Source organism: Myotis davidii, unplaced genomic scaffold (genome assembly GCF_000327345.1).
Source record: "Myotis davidii unplaced genomic scaffold, ASM32734v1 scaffold37, whole genome shotgun sequence".
In the NCBI taxonomy this organism is placed as follows: domain Eukaryota; kingdom Metazoa; phylum Chordata; class Mammalia; order Chiroptera; family Vespertilionidae; genus Myotis; species Myotis davidii.
Genome location: NW_006289395.1, coordinates 2,164,305 through 2,182,890, shown reverse-complemented (window position 1 = coordinate 2,182,890; position 18,586 = coordinate 2,164,305). Strand labels below are relative to the sequence as shown.

The window sequence follows — 18,586 nt, the reverse complement described above, 5'->3', positions numbered from 1 at the left end:
AGAAGTTCTTCCAGGGCCCAGCCGTGGGCAAACTACGGCCCGTTTGAAATGAATAAAACTATTGAAAAAAAAGACCGTACCCTTTTATGTAATGATGTTTACTTTGGATTTATATTAGTTCACACAAACACTCCATCCATGCTTTGGTTCCGGCCTCCGGTCCAGTTTAAGAACCCACTGTGGCCCTCGAGTCAAAAAGTTTGCCCACCCCTGTTTTAGGCTGTGGCCATTGTCATACAGAATAGCTAATTATGTTCCCTCTAGCCCATATCTCCAGCACCCTAACATTCACACACACACACACACACACACACTCGTCCTCCAGCCAAACCTCAATCCTTGGTTATTAAACTTGGAGAGGTTTTAGGCTTGTGGCCATTGTCATACAGAATAGCTAATTATGTTCCCTCTAGCCCATATCTCCAGCACCCTAACATTATTCCTCCTGCTGTCCTCCAGCCAAAGTCAAATACTCAGAGGACCACCGCTCAGGGGACCAGCCTGGGGTGGCCCCCACTGACGCTCAGACCCGAGAAGCCCCAGCCTGCTGGACATCCTAGCTATTATTTTTCTTTACTATAGATTATCAGGCACAAAGCAGGTGTTTTCGCTGTCACCAGTACATTTCTGTGCATGAACGCCTCATCAGCCTGCCCGGAGGGCACTAGCAGTCTTCAGTGCCTGCCGGGCTCAGATGTCAAGTGCTCAGGAATGCTCTCTGACTCCCTGTGCTGGGCGGGCCCTCTGTGATACTGTGATTTTAATGAGAAACAGATGTGTGGTCTCCACACCTGCTCCTGGCACAGAGCTCCTAAAGCCTTGAAATTTCCGGATAAGAGCAACAATAAGGTGAATCTTCTGTTATTTATAGCAAACCCCTTACAGCCACACCTGAGTTATATTATGGAGGTGACTTTTGAAAAGCCCCTAGATCAGTGATGGCGAACCTATGACACACGTGTCAGAGGTGACACGCGAACTCATTTTTTTTGGTTGATTTTTCTTTGTTAAATGGCATTTAAATATATAAAATAAATATCAAAAATGTAAGTCTTTGTTTTACTATGGTTGCAAATATCAAAAAATTTCTATATGTGACACGGCACCAGAGTTAAGTTAGGGTTTTTCAAAATGCTGGCACGCCGAGCTCAAAAGGTTCGCCATCACTGCCCTAGATAGCCCCAGGATGGGGCTGGTTGCCAGGGGGACCAACCATGTGATTAGATGGCGGAACTTTCAGCCCCCACCCCCTGGGGACAGGGAGGCAGGCGGATGCTGAGCTCATGGCTCATGGTCCATAATCTAATCAACCGCGCCTATAAAACGATGCCTCCACAAAGCCCTCACAGCGTCCAGGTTGGTGGACACGTGGAGGTGCCGGGAGGGAGGGTGCCCAAAGAGGGCATGAAGGCCTGCACCCCCACACAGTCTGCCTGTGCATCTCTGCCACCTGGCTGTCCTGAGTTGTACCCTCTAATGAGCTGGGATCCTAGTGAGTGCACTGTTTACCTGAGTTCTCAGAGTTGCTCCAGCAAATCATCGACTCTGAGGTGGTTCCTGGGAGCCTCTGACTCATAGCCAGTCAGCGAGAAGCACAGGTGACACCGGGAGGCTGTCATTGGTGCCTGGTGGGAGCAGCCTCCTGGGGCTGAGCCCTTGCCTATGGGACCTGATGCTATCTCACGGTGTCAGAACGGAGGTCAGCGCAGGACTCAGGCTGGCTTCCGCAGAGAACTGCAGGATTTCGTGGTGTGGGGGAAAACACCCACGCACCAGGTTCAGACGTAAGAGGGGCCGTAGTGCAGAGCAGTAAGAAGACACGTCTCCGCTCCCACACCTGGACGTGTACTCCGAAGCACTCACCCGGCATAACTACAGAAACACCCAGGAGCCACCTAGGTCCCCACCTTTCCCTGTCCCCAACCCAGACCTTAAAGCCATCAGCAAGTCATGTCGACTCACCCAAATACCTCCCCTCCTCACCCCCATCCACTTCTCTCTGTCTCCATCGGCACCTCCATGGTCCCAGCCGCCACCGTTCACCCACTGGGACCACTGCCCGCCATCAGCCGCTGCTCCAGCTCCCAGTCCCGCCTCCCTTCATTGCCCATAACAACCAGCATCACCTCTTACCAGCGGTTCTCGAGCTGTGGGTCGCGACCCCTTTGGCGGTTAAATGACCCTTTCACAGGGGTCGCCTAAAACCATCCTGCATATCAGATATTTACATTACGATTCATCACAGTAGCAACATTACAGATATGAAGTAGCAATGAAAATAATTGTATGGTTGGGTCACAACATGAAGAACTGTATTTAAAGGGCCAGAAGGTTGAGGACCACCGTCTTAAATGGACCTCTAGACCACACCCTGCTTTACATCTGGCTTCCTGTGCTCTTTGGACTATTGTATTTAAAGGGCCAGAGGTTGAGAACCACCGTCTTAAATGGACATCTAGACCACACCCTGCTTTACATTTGGCAGCGGCTCCCTGTGCTCTTTGGATCAAACCCCACACCTGGACAGGACACCTGTGTCACCGGGTCCCCATCCACCTGTCCAGCCCCAGCTCCCAGCCCTCACCACGTAGCAGCTCTGTCTCTGGAACTTGCCAAGATCATGCCCACCCAGGCCCTGTGTCCCTGCTATTCCCTGCCTGGAATACCCTGTCCCCAAATACAGTACCTCAATGGCCGACTCCTTGTCACTCAGCCGTCAGCTCGGATGTCCCCCTTGAAAGAAGCCTTCCCTGATCCTAGCTTGGCCGCCTCCCTCACCTCCTGCTCTGCCTCATCATTCATGTTTCTCTGTGGTGGGGCCTGTTGAGCTGTGTATTTTCTCGCCCTTCCCAATAGAACGTGAGCCCCATGAGAACAGGCGCTGGGTCTCGTTCACAGCCCCAGTCCCGACCTGGAAGAGAACCTGGCGCATAGTAGGTATGTAGCAATTATCTAGAGAATGAATGGGTATCTTTCATTAGTATTTTTCTCTAATGGGCAAGGAACCATTATGTTCTCACTGTAACTGCTGGACCCAGCACAATATCAGATCCTCAGATATTTGAAAGAAGAACAGAGAGAGACTATGGGCAGGCAACAGGGGAAGAGGGTAGAGAGAATGGAGTGAGCAGAGAAATGAGTGAATGTATTGAACAAGGACACCAATGAGCGGTCCCTGGTGGCAATTCCTGGCGACCCTTCCCTGCTCTCCAACGCGTCCACGCCTTCTACTCCCTTCTCCCTCCCTGCCTGTCCTTCTTTCCCCTCCTCTCGTCTTCTCCTGTCTCCTTGGCTCTCAAGCAGCCTGTGCTTTGGGACCCGAAGATAAAACAGATGCTCTCGTAGCTTTCAGGGCTAAAAAGGTCAGTAGCGTGGAATCCGTTTCCTCCATGCGCACCGCGCAGTGCATCACCACGCCTCTCAGGAAACTGGTGGCCTCTCCTCCTGCCGGGCAATGAAATGTGGGCGCATTCAGAAGAGACTTTAATTACCCAATATGCTAAGCAACCAAGGCAGGAGGGCGTGCCCGTGGCCGCCCCTCCCCGGCGGGGCAGGGGCAGGGAGAACTTCTCCAGGGCTGCGGGTTTCCTCTCCAGTGGAAAGCCACCGTGGCACCTTCCCAAAGTGTCTCAGAGACTATCTGGCCTCCATAGATAAACCACCACCTCAAAGGCAGCAGTCATGTCCAGTTTACTCGGTTGGCAATCACTGAGTATCAACCCCAAATCAAGAGCACGTCTTTAAGTGATCTCCTCCTTCCCAAACACAAGGAATGCAAGTGCCCAGGAAGGATGGAAGCAAATGGCTATAAGTGAATTCTAGAACACGGACTAATTGTCCATTGGTTTAAAGTAAATAGGAGGGAAAAACAACGGGAGGCCCATGAAAAGCACCGCAGAGCAAAAAGGGAAGAGGAGAATGTCCAGAGGACTCACCTTTGCAAAAGACTGGCTGCAACATCCAGACGAAAAAGCTTTTCAAACCAGTTCGGTTTGCGACAGGGGAAGTGGAAAAGCCACCGAAGAGGACGAGTTACAAAGAAAGCAGGAGCAGGACTTGTGCTTCAGAGATCTCTCAAGTCAAACCCTGGCTCTGCCACTTACTATGCGTGAGCTCACAAAAAGCCCAACCTCCCTGACTGTGCCTCACGGTCTGAGGCTCCTAGAAGGAATAAACGTTAAAATAGATGGGCGCGCCCTGACCGGTTTGGCTCAGTGGATAGAGCGTCGGCCTGCGGACTCAAGGGTCCCAGGTTCGATTCCGGTCAAGGGCGTGGACCTCGGTTGCGGGCACATCCCCAGTAGGGGCTGTGCAGGAGGCAGCTGATGGATGTTTCTCTCTCATCCATGTTTCTAGCTCTCTGTCCCTCTCCCTTCCTCTCTGTAAAAAACCAATAAAATATATATTTTTTTAAAAAAATAGATGGGCGAACATGTCACTTAGAGGTGGTTCTCTGTAAGAGTAGTTTCCCTGGATCCTGATCGTGTGCTCATTCCCCCACTAGGCCTGTTTCATTCTTGTTGACTATGCTCCCACCCATTCGATCCTAGTCATCCTTCAGAGCCCATCCAAAGGTACACCCCCTCTGAGAAGCCCACCGGGGTTTCTCCCTTTCTGACCTCTCACTGCAATTAGTGCTTTGGTTAAAACACTGCAATACCTTATATTAAGTAAAATAAGACAGAGAAAGACAAATACCATATGATGTCACTTATATGTGGAATCTAAATAACAAAATAAATGGACAAACAAAACAGAAACAGACTCATAGATTCAGAGAACAGGCTGCTGGTTGCCAGACGGGAGGGAGACTGGGGGGGGCTGGTGGGAAAGGTGAAGGGAGCAAGCTGTGCTAATTAGCCCAGCTGGTGTCGCTCAGTGGTTGAGCATTGACCTATGAACCAGGTCACGGTTTGATTCCAGGATAGTGAATATGCCCGGATTTCAGGCTCAATCCCCAGTGCGGGGTATGCAAGAGGCAGCCAATCGATTCTCTCTCATCACTGATGTTTCTTTCTCTCTCCCTCTCCCTTCCTCTCTGAAATCAATAAAAAAATATATTTCTTAAAAAGGCAAAGGGCAAAATGTGAGATTTATAAGCTACTTCTTAGAAGACATCTTTGAGGTCGATGAGAGGTCAATAGCCCTTCTTTGTAAACAAGGAAATGTAGACCAGTCAAGGGCAGGCTTGATCACCAGCCTGGACTAGGGCACATGCGGGAGGCAACCAATGTTTCTCTCTCAAATTGATATTTCTCTCTCTCCCCCTCCCTTCAAAAATCAATTGAAAAAATATTCTCGGTTGAGGATGAACAACAACAACAGCAAAAAGATGTATTAGTTGGCAGTTACAAAACAGTCATGGAGATGTAAGGTATAGCGTAGAGAACACAGTCAGTAAATTGTAGTAACGATGTATGGTGCCAGGTGAGAACTAGCCTTATGGGGGGATCCCTTTGTAAATCATGTCAATGCCTTAAAAATATTCTCGGTTGAGGATTAACAACAACAACAAAAAGATGTACGAGTTGGCAGTTACAAAACAGTCATGGATTGTAAGGTACAGCTTAGAGAACATAGTCAGTAAACTGTAATAACGATGTACGGTGCCAGGTGAGAACTAGCCTTATCGGGGGGATCCCTTTGTAAATTATGTCAATGCCTACACATGACCCCCACTGTACCTGAAACTATTATAAAATAATATTGAATGTCCACTGCAATTAAAATGTAAAAAAATAAGTTAGTAAATTGCTTCTAAAATCTAGTATGGAATAAAATATGGCGTCCCATTTTCCCTTAAAAAAAAAAACATTGCAATACTTGAAAATATTCCTTATAATTATAATCTCTGAACTGTCACATATAAAAGCCCAAGGAGAGTTTTTTTGGAGTCAAAGGCTATGTAATTATATATTTTTTATGTCCCCTAGAAATCTTGAACTCATAACAACTGACCTCTCACTGCAATTAGTGCTTTTGTTAAAACACTAGAATACCTTATATTGAGTAAAAATAAGACAGAGAAAGACAAATACCATATGATTTGTCTTTCTGGCAATGAAAAAGAAAGAGGAAGGGCCTCACCCAGTGATTGCCTGCTGGGGAGGTCCTGGCCTTCCCACTTACAGTCTGCAGAACCACCTGGCATCAGCCCCTCTTCAAGGGGAGATGGGAGGCCCAGAGGCCAGCAAGAAGGAAAGAGAGAGACACTACCGGTCAGGAGCCGTAGGAGTGAGTGGTTAATTTGGATTAATGATGGGGGAGAATTGCTTTGTAATCTCAGGGTGAACCTGGCCGTGGGAGCCTGTGCCCAGCACATAAGTGTGCTGAGCTCTTGGGTGACTCTAAACCAGGGGTGGGCAAACTTTTTGACTCGAGGGCCACAATGGGTTCTTAAACTGGACCGGAGGGCCGGAACAAAAGCATGGATGGAGTGTTTGTGTGAACGAATATAAATTAAAAAGTAAACATCATTACATAAAAGGGTACGGTCTTTTTTTGTTTTTAGTTTTATTCATTTCAAGCGGGCCGTAGTTTGCCCACGGCTGCTCTAAACACATCCCCTTCTTACCTATATTGTGCTTGAAAGTGGCTTTGCACGAAGCTCTGGCCTAGAGAAAGCTGAGCCGATGGTGACAGGTGGTTCTCAGAGGCCTTACTGCCTTCCGGCTGAAGCTGCAAAGAAATGAGGAAAGGAAGCAAATGAATACACCTCCCATCACGCCGCCGCTTCCAGACCGCGGAGTCCTGGCCTCCTCCCGGGCAACGCCCGCCCGCTGCAGAGCCTGGGCCTTCCATGCTGCCTTTGCCACAACCCCCTGATCCCTCCATCTCTTCACCTCACAACAGAGGAGGAGCTGGAAGAGCAGAACTGCAGCATGAACCGTGGTGAACACTTACTCACACTCACCCAGCTTGACGACGACCCCTGAGTTTACTGCCTCGCTCTTTATCTCCATCCGGCTGGGCCCTGTGTGTCTAGGTGCCTCTAGGACAGCGGTTCTCAACCTTCCTAATGCCGCGACCCTTTAACACAGTTCCTCATGTTGTGGTGACTCCCAACCATAAAACTATTTTCGTTGCTACTTCATAACTGTAATTTTGCTACTGTTATGAATCGTCATGTAAATATCTGATATGCAGGATGTATTTTCATTGTTACAAATTGAACTTAATTAAAGCATAGTAATTAATCGCAAAAACAATATGTAATTATATATGTGTTTTCCGATGGTCTTAGGCAACCCCTGTGAAAGGGTCGTTCGACCCCCAAAGGGGTCGCGTCCCACAGGTTGAGAACCGCTGCTCTAGGACGTCTCACTGGGATGCACTGCCATGACTTCAAACACGTCCGAGCCAAAGTTCCCACCGACTAAACCTGTCTGTCCACATTTCCCAGCGAGCCAGCCTCCACATGACCAGTCCTTCTCGGACAAACCATTCCGCACCTTAGACTCCTTCACTCACAGCTGAGTCAACTGCATTCTCCCTTGCATCCCCTTATGTTTACGTTGCCTGTTGTTGCTGTAGCAAATCACCACACTGGTGGCTTAAAACAACAGTCGTTTATTCTCTCACAGTTCCCAAGGGCGGACATCCAAAGTCAGTATCACTGGCCCCAAATCAAGGTGTTGGCGAGGCCACACTCCCTCTGGACATTCCTTGCCTCTCCCACCCCTCGTGGCTACAGGAATTCTGTGGCTTGTGGCCACATCACTGCAGTCTTCAGGCCAGCATCTCCTTCCAAGAGCCAACAAAAAGGAAGGGTTTGGGGTGAAGTACACCAATGTCTGAAATTTAATTTAAAATTTTAGCATCAAAAATGTAAGATGAGGAAACCCAAGGGAGTGATGAGTGGAGAGAAGAATGAATAGATGGATAAAATGTGATAGAGCAATTTTAGTTAAATACAAATTATAGACTCTAGGTGGTAGGTATGAGGTGTTCACTTTATAATTAATTCAACTTGTCCATATGTTTGACATTTTCCATAACAAAACAGTGGGACGAACAAAAGCGACAAATACTCAGATGGTCACTCTATCCCCTTATGTTTACGTTGCCTGTTGTTGCTGTAGCAAATCACCACACACTGGTGGCTTAAAACAACAGTCGTTTATTCTCTCACAGTTCCCAAGGGCGGACATCCAAAGTCAATATCACTAGCCCCAAATCAAGGTGTTGGCGAGGCCACACTCCCTCTGGACATTCCTTGCCTCTCCCACCCCTCGTGGCTACAGGAATTCTGTGGCTTGTGGCCACATCACTGCAGTCTTCAAGGCCCGCATCTCCTTCCGAGGGCCAGCAAAAAGGAAGGGTTTGGGGTGAAGTACACCAATGTCTGAAATTTAATTTAAAATGCATCAAAAATGTAAGATGAGGAAACCCGAGGGAGTGATGAGTGGAGAGAAGAATGAATAGATGGATAAAATGTGATAAAGCAATTTTAGTTAAACACAAATTATAGACTCTAGGTGGTAGGTATGAGGTGTTCACTTTATAATTAATTCAACTTGTCCATATGTTTGACATCGTCCCCAAACAGTGGGACGAACAAAAGCGACAAATACTCAGAATGGTCACTCTTCCTATTTTATGAAGCCCCAGGTGACCAGAACACAGGATGTGCAAAGGGAAGCAGGAAATGGGGCTGGAGAGCGAGTCTGGAGCCACGCGGGGCGGGGCCCTGCCTGCCCCAGGGAAGACTGTCTGGTTCAGTAAAGCGCATAGCACCGGAGTTAAACATTGACCTCGAGGGGCACTGCCTGGGTTCGAGCCCCTGCACTGGCACGGAGCCAGGGGGGTTAGTCACCCTCGGGGCTCCAAGGTTCCCCAACTGTCATAAAGGGATAGGGAGTGATAATGCCTATCTGATAGGACTTCCATAAGAGGAAAGAGTTAATATAAACCACAACAGTGGCTGGCACAGTAAGCACTGTTTACATGTCGGAGACGGGTTGGAACCTAGTGGTGGCAACATGCCCGGAGAGGAGCACGTCGCCAGGAGGAAGGAGGGTAAGTCTGAGTATGACACAGCCTAGGAGGCTCAAGGGCCCAGTTGACACAGGGTGAGCTAGAGTAGGAGTTGTAAAAAGGAGAAGGAGGGAAGGGCTCAGACACCCTGTGCATGCAGCTCAGGGCTGAGCACCTGATGGGGAACAGAGAGCGGAAAGGGAGCAGATACACAGGACCAGCTCCAAGCTTTGGGTCCGGAGCCTGGCGAATGCCTGTTCCATGAATGAAAGCCAAAGGAAGTGGGTCAGGGAAGGGCATCCCCATCCAGGCGAGACATCTGACACAGAGCAGCGAAGGGCTCAGAGCAGACAGAGCTCGGATGCAGGGAGCATGTGGTATTTCTGGCCAGCCCATGGGGAGGTGGGACAGGCCCTTTAATCGGGGGCCCTGCTCTCCCTTAGCAAATAAGCAGATCGATCAAAGGGCTGGAGACAGTGATGCTGGCAGAGTCCAGGCCAGAACAGCTCCGCCACTGAGGCCGCCCGCCCAGAGCTGTCCGGCTCTCAGGGAGCCCACGCCTCGGTCTTCAGCCTGCCCTGTGGTCCCCGTGCCACCCCTCGGCCTTCTCACAAATCCCGTTCTTATCTGAGTCAGCTGAACACCCCACAGGGACACAGGCCGCTTCTGCATCAAGGTGACAAGACAGCACATTGGGAGCAGCAATGGGGGATCACCCAGGGGTGGGTGTGGAAGGAGGAAACCCTGAGCATGGCTGGGGGAGGGGCCTCACTCCACCTGTGAAAGGAATAGGAGTGTCCCATCCTCCTCGGGGCCATCAATAACATCAGAAAAGATGACCTGTGTGTCCTGCCTGGCAAGCAGTAGGTGCTTAATACATGTCAGCTTCCTCTCCCAGCCTCACCCCTTTCTCACCTCTGTGAGAACAGCTCTTCCTCTAAGACAGTGGTTCTCAATCTTGGCTGCACATTAGAATCACCTGGGAATCTTGTTAAAATCCTGATTTCTGGGCCTCAGCATCAGTAACAAAGAAACAGAATTTCCGGAGGATGAGGCCCAGAAATCAGGATTTTTAACACGATTCCCAGGTGATTCTAATGTGCGGCCAAGGTTGAGAACCACTGGTCTAAGATAACCTGCCTGTGTGCGTCTACAGGCGAGTAAAATGAGCCCGCTCTGCCAGGGGAAAGCAGTTGAGAATCATTAAAGTCACAGAAGAAAGCGGTCCTGATGGTTTCTACTCGTTTCAGCGCACCTCGCTCTATGGCTTTTTTATGTTTTGCAGCTGAAAGAGCCTCAAAGAGAAAGCTGTTCCGAGTTACGCGGAGTCATTGGAAAGGGAAAACGGGGTTTCCTGCCAACCCACCCCAGCAGCCTGTTCCTTCCCTGCAGCCCCGGCAGCCGGGCCTCCACAGGTGGCCCCGTTTCTGACCACAGATTTCACGGGGCGGCCTGGACCCCAGACCGAGAAAAAGATCTTGTCTGGTTTCAATCAGGTCAAATTAAGAGCTGGGCAGGCTCCTCTCTCTGGCCAACAGCCTCCCCTGCTCTTGCCTGGTCGCTCTTGGCCCGTTAGAGGGACAGAAGTTCCAGCTCGGCCAGCAGAAAGAGGCCCAGCTGGTTTCTTCTCACCCCCTGCTGGGGACGCAGAAGACACTCATGAGATGGGAAGGATCCCGCCTGCTCTGAAACAGACAGACTCAGGTTCAACTCTATGCCTCCCAAGTAGAAGTGAGTGACTCTGGGCAACGTGACCTAAATTCCTGTTAAGTGTAAAAAAATGAGCTATCCTTACAAATATGAAGGCCTGGTAACTATTCAACCATTCAGGAGCTTACTGAGTGTCTCCTGTGTGTCAGGGGTAAAATAAATCATGAAAAGCACCAAATCAGATGTGTGGCCCACAACAAATATTCAATAAATAGTATCTTTTATAAAAAATACACCGTTCTGATTTCAAAATGTGTTCACTGTAAGGTTATGGACTACACTGTGTACTGGACATGTTTATCTGCTCAGCATTCCTTCCTTTGGGGAAGTAACTCAGCCAGAACCTAAAAAGCTCTCCTTGGCCATGTGATTCGGGTGGAGTTTACTCCCCACCACACACACGCACACACACACACACGCACACACACACATGCACACACACGCACACACGCACACACACACACACACGGGCAGCTCAGGGGTGCCCAATCAGGACGTTTCATTCTGCAGACCACCTGCCCGGCCAGCAGGGAACATATGAACCATTCTGGGGACACATACACACACGCACACACACACACACACAGGCAGCTCGGGGGTGCCCAATCAGAATGTTTCATTCTGCAGACCACCTGCCCAGCCAGCAGGGAGCATATGAACCATTCTGGGACGATCACATCTTCCCAAACCCTAAAGAGCATTTGAGCATTTCAGGGGCCCCTCCTGTCACCACGTGGGCAGAGCCGGTCTGAGAGAGCAGCCAGAGACAAGAGATAGAGCGCCAAAGACCTGGTCACGTCATCTTGAGGACTTGGGCCCAGCCCTACCTGAAGAGGTGAGACTGAAAGTTCCAACATTCTAGGTCAGTGATGGAGAACCTTTTGAGCTCGGCATGTCAGCATTTTGAAAAACCCTAACTTAACTCTGGGGCCGTGTCACATATAGAAATTTTTTGATCTTTGCAACCATAGTAAAACAAAGACTTATATTTTGATATTTATTTTATGTATTTAAATGCCATTTAACAAAGAAAATCAACCAAAAAAATGAGTTCGCGTGTCATAGGCTCGCCATCACTGGGCTAGACCCCACCATGGGTCCTGATTCTGTCCCTTCGTTAGCTGTGTTGCTTTGGGAAAGTTACCCAACCTCTCTGGTGTTACCCATAGATAAAATGCAGATAGTGACCCCAGCACCTCTCCATAAACGACGATCGTTACTCCTACTGTAAGTGACACTCCGAGAGGTGATCTGTGGAAGGCCGAGTACTGCATCTGGTCAGCTCTGAGACACATTAAAATAATGGGCGACGGATTATTTACCGCAGCTTGTGGGCCATGTCTTAAGTGACAGCGGCTTATTCCCGGGTACTGTTATGCCCTGGCTCCCTCGTGGTGTAGTAACTTCCCTGGCTTTTGCTCCCGTGAGGGGGAGGTAGGAGAGCAGGAGGGCAGAACCCGTCACCGACCCTTATGAGCAAAGCCCAGAGCACACAGCTGATGCTCCATGAACTCGGCTCCAACACGAGTCAGTGCTTTCTCCCTCCCAGAGGTCTGGGGTTTCCCCGCCACCTGGAACTCTAAGCACACACGTGTAAAGATCCCCCATCCTGTGTCTTGAGACAAAAAGACTGGGAATCCCTGCTCTGTAGGATGCATAGCTGAGAAAGCGGTGGTAGAGTTGAAACCATACCATCTGAAAAGAAGCAGCGGTACCCAGGGCTGCAGGTGCACACACTGATGGACAGAATGTTGACATAAGATTTTTCAGACTGTAATGGAAACGGAAACCTCTTCAGTGTATCAGTGGAATTAGAGGACGGAACCGCAACGGAGGCAGTGCGTTGTCTACGGAAGGAGCTGAGAGAAAGGCGCAGGGACCCGCTGTGTGCGCGAGCCGGGACACGCAGGGATGCAAGACTCTGACATCCAAGAGTCAGCCTGCAGGAGCTGCGTAAATATTCAAGCGAAGAAAAGAAAATCAAGTACAATGTGTGTTTCGAGGGACTGACCTGCTGGGACCCTGGCCCTCGGGAGGAGCCCTCCGAGTCCTCGTGCACCCGATCCAGCAGCCAGAGCAGGAACTCCAGGGCGTCGTGCTGGGCGTGGCCCTGGAACTGGGCGCCGTGCTTGGAAACAGCATTCTGAAAGGAGAGGAGAAAACCGAGGGTCACCCTGGCCTCCCACAACCCAATCAGGGCCCGTTCGCTCCAGGTCCACCAGCGGTCACTCTTCAGCCCTCACCTGGGCCGACAGCATGGAGACGATCTGGGGTGAGAAGCGGTCTTTCCTGCTACAGTCTGCCCTTTGGGGTTTTCTGTACAGAGAAGGCACCTTGCTTTCCAGAAAGACTGCTAATGGAAGTCCTGTCCTTGGGAGCCCACAGGGTGGTCCCTGTTGACTATTTTGATTCTGTTGACCATCTGTCCTCCCTTGATCACTGGGCACCTGCTCCGTCCGTCTGTCTGTTTACACCTGCAGGTGCGCAGCTCCTTGCCTTACCCCTCCCATCGCTTTCCTTCTCTCCCATCGCTTCAACTTTCTCTGTGAATGACCACCTGGCAAAGTGAGGCGGGCTTCCTCCAACACCTTAAATTGGCATGTAGCTCTTTCACTGCCTCTGCTACTATGTGTGAAATCGAAGTGCAGACTTCTCTTCCTACGGTTAGATCACAAAACAGTTGATGGTTTTCAAGCTTCATTCCTTCATGAACTATTCACGGAGGGCCTACCATGTGCTCTGGGGACACACCAGAGAGCAGGACAGGACTCCTGCCTCCGGACACTCCTATTCCCTGCTCACTCCCTTTGTACTGTCCTGTTCAGCTGTGTAACAGCTATGTCCGAGTCTGTGTAAATGCGTATTTCAGCTTTTTAAAACTTAACCTCAAAGGATAACCTATGCACATGCTTTAAAAAGAGAATTCAAAAAAAATTTTAAAAGGACAGTAATGAAGTGTCTTCCTTCTACTCATTCTCAATCCCTGCCACCCCTCCGCACGGGGAGACTGCTCTCAGCAGTTTCTTAAGCACCTTTCCAGCGACTTTTTTTTTAATGCATGTGCAAGCATGAGCATCTGAGTGTAAGCGAAGCCCCTTGTCTGTGTGCGCGCACAGCCCATGGCGGTCTGTCCAAGCCCAAGACTGAGAGCCAGGCATCAGGCCTCCCTGCCCCCGGGCTGTTCTCTGCTCACACCCAGCAAAGGGGCCAGTCTGAGCAAGGCTGTGGGCCGAGAAGCCTCACCACTGCCAAGCAAACCCAATGGCCTGGGCTCTGTTCTTCTTCTTTCGTTTCATCTTTCCTTGGAATTTCAAGGAACTTTAGGATGGGAGGAAGCAAAATTCAAGATTTCATTCCTTGAAATGCTGGTGCGGAGTTTATATGCCAGTCGCACTGTCTGGTTCACTGGAGGGTCTAATTTGGATCCTTCCCTCCAGCTTCTGTGCCCTTTGTAGGGCTGCCAGATTGAGCGAATACAATGAATCATAAATAAGCAGTAAGCAATAAATAATGTTTGTAGTATAAATATGTCCCAGGCAATATTTGAGATGTGTTTATACTAAAAGGTTATTTGTACCTGAAGCTCAAATTTAACTGGTGGGCATCATGTATTTTGCCTGCCACCCTCCAACCTACATCCTTAGTACCAACATCTCATGTGTCCCCTGGGGAGCAGCCAGCCCCGTCAGCTGGAAAGCCCTCAAATCAGCTCCTCCTCCTCATGTCCACATCCCCTTTCAGAGCTCCTCTCCCCCACATCAGTCAGCTGTCAAGCATTCTGAATTCTGGCTCCCCAATTCTTTCTGCCCAGTCCCATTCCCACTGTTGAGTCCTAACTACTGCTACCCAGGTGACAATACCACCCTACGAAGGAGCCCAGTCCCGACAGTCTCCCCCTGCCTGCCCTCTGACGGCCGGGCAGGGCAGACCCACCTTCCCACCCCTGGATATTGCATTCCCTACTCCCAACCCTTCCTGACTCCTACTCACCACCTGGTCTGGATGCATACGTGTCTCTCTGTCTCTCACAGCTCTCTCCTGTGTTTCAGAGCTCCAGGTAAACCAACCAACTCAGGTGCCCCAAACATGCTTCCCCACTTCAAACATCTCTACCTGTACTTCTCCTTCCTCCCATGCGAAACCCGTCCCCCTCCTGCTAATCAAACTGGTCCTTTAAGACTCATCCTCTCTTGGTGTCGGCCTGGCTAGAAAGCCATACCCCTTTCCAGAAAGCATTTGACAATGAACGTCAGGAAGAGAGACAAGCAAGGGCCTTAAAATGTTCCTCCAGAAACACAGTACAGAGCTGACCCTCGAACAGCACAGGTTTGACCTGCATGGGCCCACTTTTGAGCAAGTTTTCTCAAGAAATAAAAGATCATGTACCTAGGTTGCAGGTTTGACTCCTGGCTCCAGTTGGAGTGCATTCGGGAGGCAACCAATCGATGTGTCTCTCCCACATAGATGTTTCTCTCTATCTCTTTCTCCCCCTCCCTCCCTACTTTCCACTCTATCTAAAAATCAATGGAATAATATCCTCGAGTGAGGAATAAATAAATAAATAAATAACTAGCGGTGCCTTGAGTATATCACTTGAGACATATTCTGTGTCTAAAATCATCGGTCTAAAATTGATCCTTAAGCACATAAGCTAAGATAAATTCCAGGTGGCTGAAATCCTTCATACAACCACAGAAAAATTAGAAACACATAGAATATTTATCAAGGTCTGATATAAATAAATCTAAAACTTCCAGTATCAGGATAGGAAGGAGAGTTTGGAGAAAACATGTGCAAGAAATACGACAATGGTCGAGGAACTTGTAAAAACATGAAGATCAAAGCAGAGGGACAGGCAAATGACATAAACAGATCATTCCCAGAGCCGCCTTACAAGTAGTAAGAAGCATGGTAAAATACTATATTTTACTTCTAATTAAAAAAAAAATAACCGAAGCTGTAAAAGCAGAGAGTAAACTGGTGGTCTTGGGGGGCCGAGCGTGGGGAAATGGAGGTGCTGTTTAAGGGCACAAACTGCAACTAGTAAAAAAAATAAGACCTGCAGACCTAACACCCAGTGCAGTGACTACAGACAACAAAACCGCGTTATAAACACGGCACTTGCTAAGAGACTGGCTTTTAACTGTTCCCAACCGGAGAAGAAGGAATAATTACCTGACGTGATAAAGATGTTAGCTAATGCTGCTATGGCAATCATGTTGCAATATAAATGAATCAAACCAATATGATGGACAGTAGCCTCCCTTATCCTTGGTTTTGTTTTGCATGATTTCAGTTACACAAGGTCAACCGAAGATTGAAAATATTAAATGGGAATTTTCAAAAATAAAGTCTCTAAGTTTTCAATTGCGATCCATTCTGAATAGCATGAGAGATCTCCTGCCGCCCTGCTCCATCCTGCCTGGGGCATGAATCATCCCTTTGTCCAGCGTCTCCACGCTGCACGTGCTCCCTCCTGTTGGTCTTAGTGGCCCTCTTGGTTATCCGGGGCATGAATCATCCCTTTGTCCAGCGTCTCCATGCTGCACGTGCTCCCTCCTGTTGGTCTCAGTGGCCCTCTTGGTTATCAGATCCACTGTCTCCGCATCGCAGGTCTTATGATCGTTTTTTTTTTAAAGGCAGGCTACCAAGCCAGGATTTCCAATTGTTTGCACGTGCTTTGAAGCACATCAATGTTTATTATGATTATCTCTAGAGATGGTTGTCTCTAGTGGAGTTCCAGATCATTGTTTACATTTTTGAACTTTTCCATTTTTTTTAGAGCATACACACATTTAACCATATCATTAGAAAAGCAAAGTATTATGGATAATGTCCTAAACAGGATCTCTTTAATGTATGTATTCATTTGCTGTTAAAGACAAAGAGTGGTCCTCCTGTGTGTGTGGCTGGGGGGAGGAGGTCTGGGTGACTCAGGGCTCAGGAGGGGGTTGGGTAACTCACTCCTTCTCAATTTCCTTCCTTCCTCTGTCTGAAGCTACAAATCCCTCCTGAAGACCAAACGCCTTTGTAAAATCTTATGTGGCTTGTCCCCAACCAATTCTCCAGCTCCCCCTCCCCCCGCCATCACATAGGTTTTCATTAATTCATTTAACCATTCATTCATTCTGCCTAGCTCCTCAGCCCGAACCCCAGTGACCGGCACTTTCAGTTCCATTCCTTAGTTGACCCTTGTTCCTCCAAAACTCAACTCAGTGGTTACCTCTCCTGGGAAGCCTTTCTGCCCCTCGACACTCCACCTCCCCAGTCATATCACGGCCTCCTGCCAGAACTGCCACAGCTCCCTCTATTTTTATTTTCTAGCCCTTGCCACCAATTCTCATCGTGTTCCTGGGTGATTACGTTACTAACCATCTCTCTCACAGACTCTAAGTTCCTGGAGGGCAGCCCCAGAATCAGGTTTTATGCTCATCACTCGCATATCCCATGCACCTGTTAGTGTCTGGACACTCAAGAAATACTTGTTAGATGAATGAATATTTTTTCATCTGTAAAATAATAGGAGCTCACCTAGATTTCAATCAGCAAGATTTAAAACCCTGGATTCTGGGATCCTCCGCTCTTTCCAAGGCTGGCTACCCAGAAAGTCCCGGGAAACGGACCTTATATCACCCTCACTGACATTAACAGCTTGATTATCCTTCCATTCCCCAAGGCTTGCCGGGAGGCCTTCAGAGTTTCAGAATAGGAGAGAGAAAGAGAACTCCTGGTGAGTCACCAAGGGTGGTTAGTAATTTGGAAGGTTTTTTCCAAGCTACTCCTGGAACCGCTCCCATCCCTGCAGTAAGTGGATGAGAATGCATCTGGTATGAGAAAAGTACACAAAGGTTACCGTCCTCCCTCCTGGGTTTCTGCAGGTGAGGAGGTATAATAATAGAATAATAAAAAGTTCCTTCCAGGCACTGTTTTAAATGCTGTACATATAACTCACTTAAACTCCACAAGGCTATGCTGTCATACTAGTAAGGAAGGTACCATTATGGTCCCATTTCACAGATGAGGAAAGTTGGGGCACAGCAAGATTTGGAAATTTGCTCAAGGACACAAAGCTCCAGAGATCTTGCTCTCGACCGCTATGTGATACTGCCTCTATTTAAAAAGCAAATGTTGCCAAAAAGAGATATGAACGACACCAATTCGATCCATTGAGTCCTGCAGCACAGTGCTTCACTGGAGGAAGTAGGAGTGGAAGGTGGGGCTTGGCATCCCGGTGTGTCACGTGACAAGGACTGCTTTCTCCCCTGAAACTCAACAGCAGTGATGCTTTCGGAATGAACCCTGACAGGTTCCCTCCTCCCGCCAAGAACAACAATCGCTAGTCTATGGGGAGCTTCAGCTCTCTGCCCAGAGCTGTGGGTTTGTTTTTTTTGTTTGTTTTTTGTTTTTTTAAGCAGGAAGCAAGCCATGTGCATCAATTATCCGGAACTCTTGACTCCGACTGGGACCCCAAACGCACGCCCCGCTTTCACCCCGGGTGAAATGATACACATAACTTCCAAAGAACGCCTCACGAACTGCAGCATCCCCGGCGAATAGAGTCTATTCGATAGACCGTGATCCTGGGGACAGTGGAGTGTATGCAAACCCGCGCTAAGGCATCCCAGGGATTTAATTCGCCCTAAACAAATGTTTGCTGGACGTAAACAAACAAACAAACAAAAAGCTGAACACGCTACTCAAATCTGCCAGCTCCCTCCATTCAACCCTTTAAAATATCTGGGAGGAATTAATTCGTGAAGAAAACGTGTGCGATTGATGGCACAACAAATCAGCTCCAAACTGGGGCGGCAACCCGCGGCGGGGCTGGCGAACGCCAGCTACAGAAAGCGGCAGGAGAGCCCATTCCCGGAGGAGCAGGCACTCCTCAGGAAGCGAAACC

General features: G+C 48.9%; 1 protein-coding gene across 1 annotated transcript in view; it reads right to left on the bottom strand.

Annotated features, from left to right (window-relative positions):
* USP43 (ubiquitin specific peptidase 43) overlaps positions 1-18,586 on the bottom strand; it is a gene marked incomplete at its 5' end in the record, with an annotated part of 55,945 nt that overhangs the window by 37,019 nt on the left and 340 nt on the right. Inside the window, 2 exons of the mRNA XM_006761680.2 lie at positions 6,575-6,678; positions 12,698-12,902. Of these exons, the coding sequence (XP_006761743.2) occupies positions 6,575-6,678; positions 12,698-12,902 (309 nt within the window). The remainder of the gene's footprint in view (positions 1-6,574; positions 6,679-12,697; positions 12,903-18,586) is intronic.